At 38.9% G+C, this 1,714-nt stretch overlaps 1 protein-coding gene across 1 annotated transcript in view; it reads left to right on the top strand.

Annotated features, from left to right (window-relative positions):
- Positions 1-1,714, top strand: part of LOC107747743 (tumor necrosis factor receptor superfamily member 11B-like) — a 6,669-nt gene that overhangs the window by 1,164 nt on the left and 3,791 nt on the right. The window contains exon 3 of the mRNA XM_016562333.1: positions 910-1,089. Within this exon, the coding sequence (XP_016417819.1) occupies positions 910-1,089 (180 nt within the window). The remainder of the gene's footprint in view (positions 1-909; positions 1,090-1,714) is intronic.

Genomic DNA, 1,714 nt, shown 5'->3' with positions numbered 1-1,714 from the left:
ATTATTTGCTTCACTGTACTAAAGAGTGTTCTTTAGACTGTCTCTGAGTGCTTCAGTTTGCTTCAATATACTTGAGTTTTCGATGAGTACTGGGTGTGTGTGGTTGTATTAATGTCTGTGTGTGTGTGTGTGTGTGTGTGTGAGTGTGTAACTGTAAAAAATTGATTTATATTTTTACATTTATCACTTTTAAATTTAATTATATAAAAAAAAAATCATAAATCACAATTTGATCTTAATATCACACATTCAATTATATACATAGTTAAAAATTAATCATCTTAATAATAATCTTAACTTAATCTTATCATGATATCACACATTTGATGATTTATTTTGTCTTAATATCATACATTTAATTATTTCATATGAATTGTGATAGATAGATAGATATATAGATAGATAGATAGATTAATCTTAATACATTTATAGTTATATTACATTTCATAACTCACAATGTAATCTTTATAAAACCTTTTCTTTTTTCTCACTTTTTTTTGCAAAACCGCAGCAGTAGTATTAATAAAGTATTATTAACTATTAATAAATATTCAAAACAATCCATGATATTAATTAATATTTAGTTTAACTATTTTCTTAAATAGTTAACTATTTAAGTGTAACTGTAGTTTGTTTATGGTTGCTGGGCAACAGCACAACAGCTGATACTCACACCTGTTAGATCTGCATCACGTTGCTTGGCAACTGTTAAGTTAATCTGAATGGCTCTGTGTGAACTGTTGATGTTCACTATCATTAAAATCTTAGTGGGTTTTGTCACACAACTAGTGTTTTGTTGGCTGTGGTCGGACCGCAGTGACACAGTGTCTGCACTGGCTTTATTCAAACAGTGATTCACTTGAAGGTGGATCACGGTGACTGTTGTGTTGTTTGATTATGTGTCTGCAGGGACGCCACACAGAGACACGGTGTGTGAGCTTTGTGCAGACGGACACTTCGCTGATATCAGAAAGATGCATGCAGCATGCGTTACTCACAGCGCATGCGAGACTGATGAACAGCTGGTGCTGCCCGGATCCAGGTGGCATGATAATGTGTGTGCAACCTGTGACCAGCTCACACAAAAAGGTACAGGAACACACATGTTCACAATTACATAGCAACTGCACAGACATCCACCCTGATCACCATAGCAATTGCACAGACAACCACCCTGATCACCATAGTAACCGCACAGACATCCACCCTGATAACATAGTAACTGCACAGACATCCACCCTAATCGCCATAGCAACGGCACAGACAACCACCCTGATCACCATAGTAACTGCACAGACATCCACCCTGATCACCATAGCAATTGCACAGACAACCACCCTGATCACCATAGTAACTGCACAGACAACCACCCTGATCACCATAGTAACTGCACAGACATCCACCCTGATCACCATAGCAATTGCACAGACAACCACCCTGATCACCATAGTAACTGCACAGACATCCACCCTGATCACCATAGCAACGGCACAGACAACCACCCTGATCACCATAGTAACTGCACAGACATCCACCCTGATCACCATAGCAATTGCACAGACAACCACCCTGATCACCATAGTAACTGCACAGACAACCACCCTGATCACCATAGTAACTGCACAGACAACCACCCTGATCACCATAGTAACTGCACAGACAACCACCCTGTTCACCATAGTAACTGCACATACAACCACCCTGATCACCATAG

This window comes from Sinocyclocheilus rhinocerous, unplaced genomic scaffold (assembly GCF_001515625.1).
Source record: "Sinocyclocheilus rhinocerous isolate Xijiao unplaced genomic scaffold, SAMN03320098_v1.1 scaffold5672, whole genome shotgun sequence".
Taxonomy (NCBI): domain Eukaryota; kingdom Metazoa; phylum Chordata; class Actinopteri; order Cypriniformes; family Cyprinidae; genus Sinocyclocheilus; species Sinocyclocheilus rhinocerous.
This window is presented reverse-complemented; position numbering and strand designations above follow the sequence as displayed.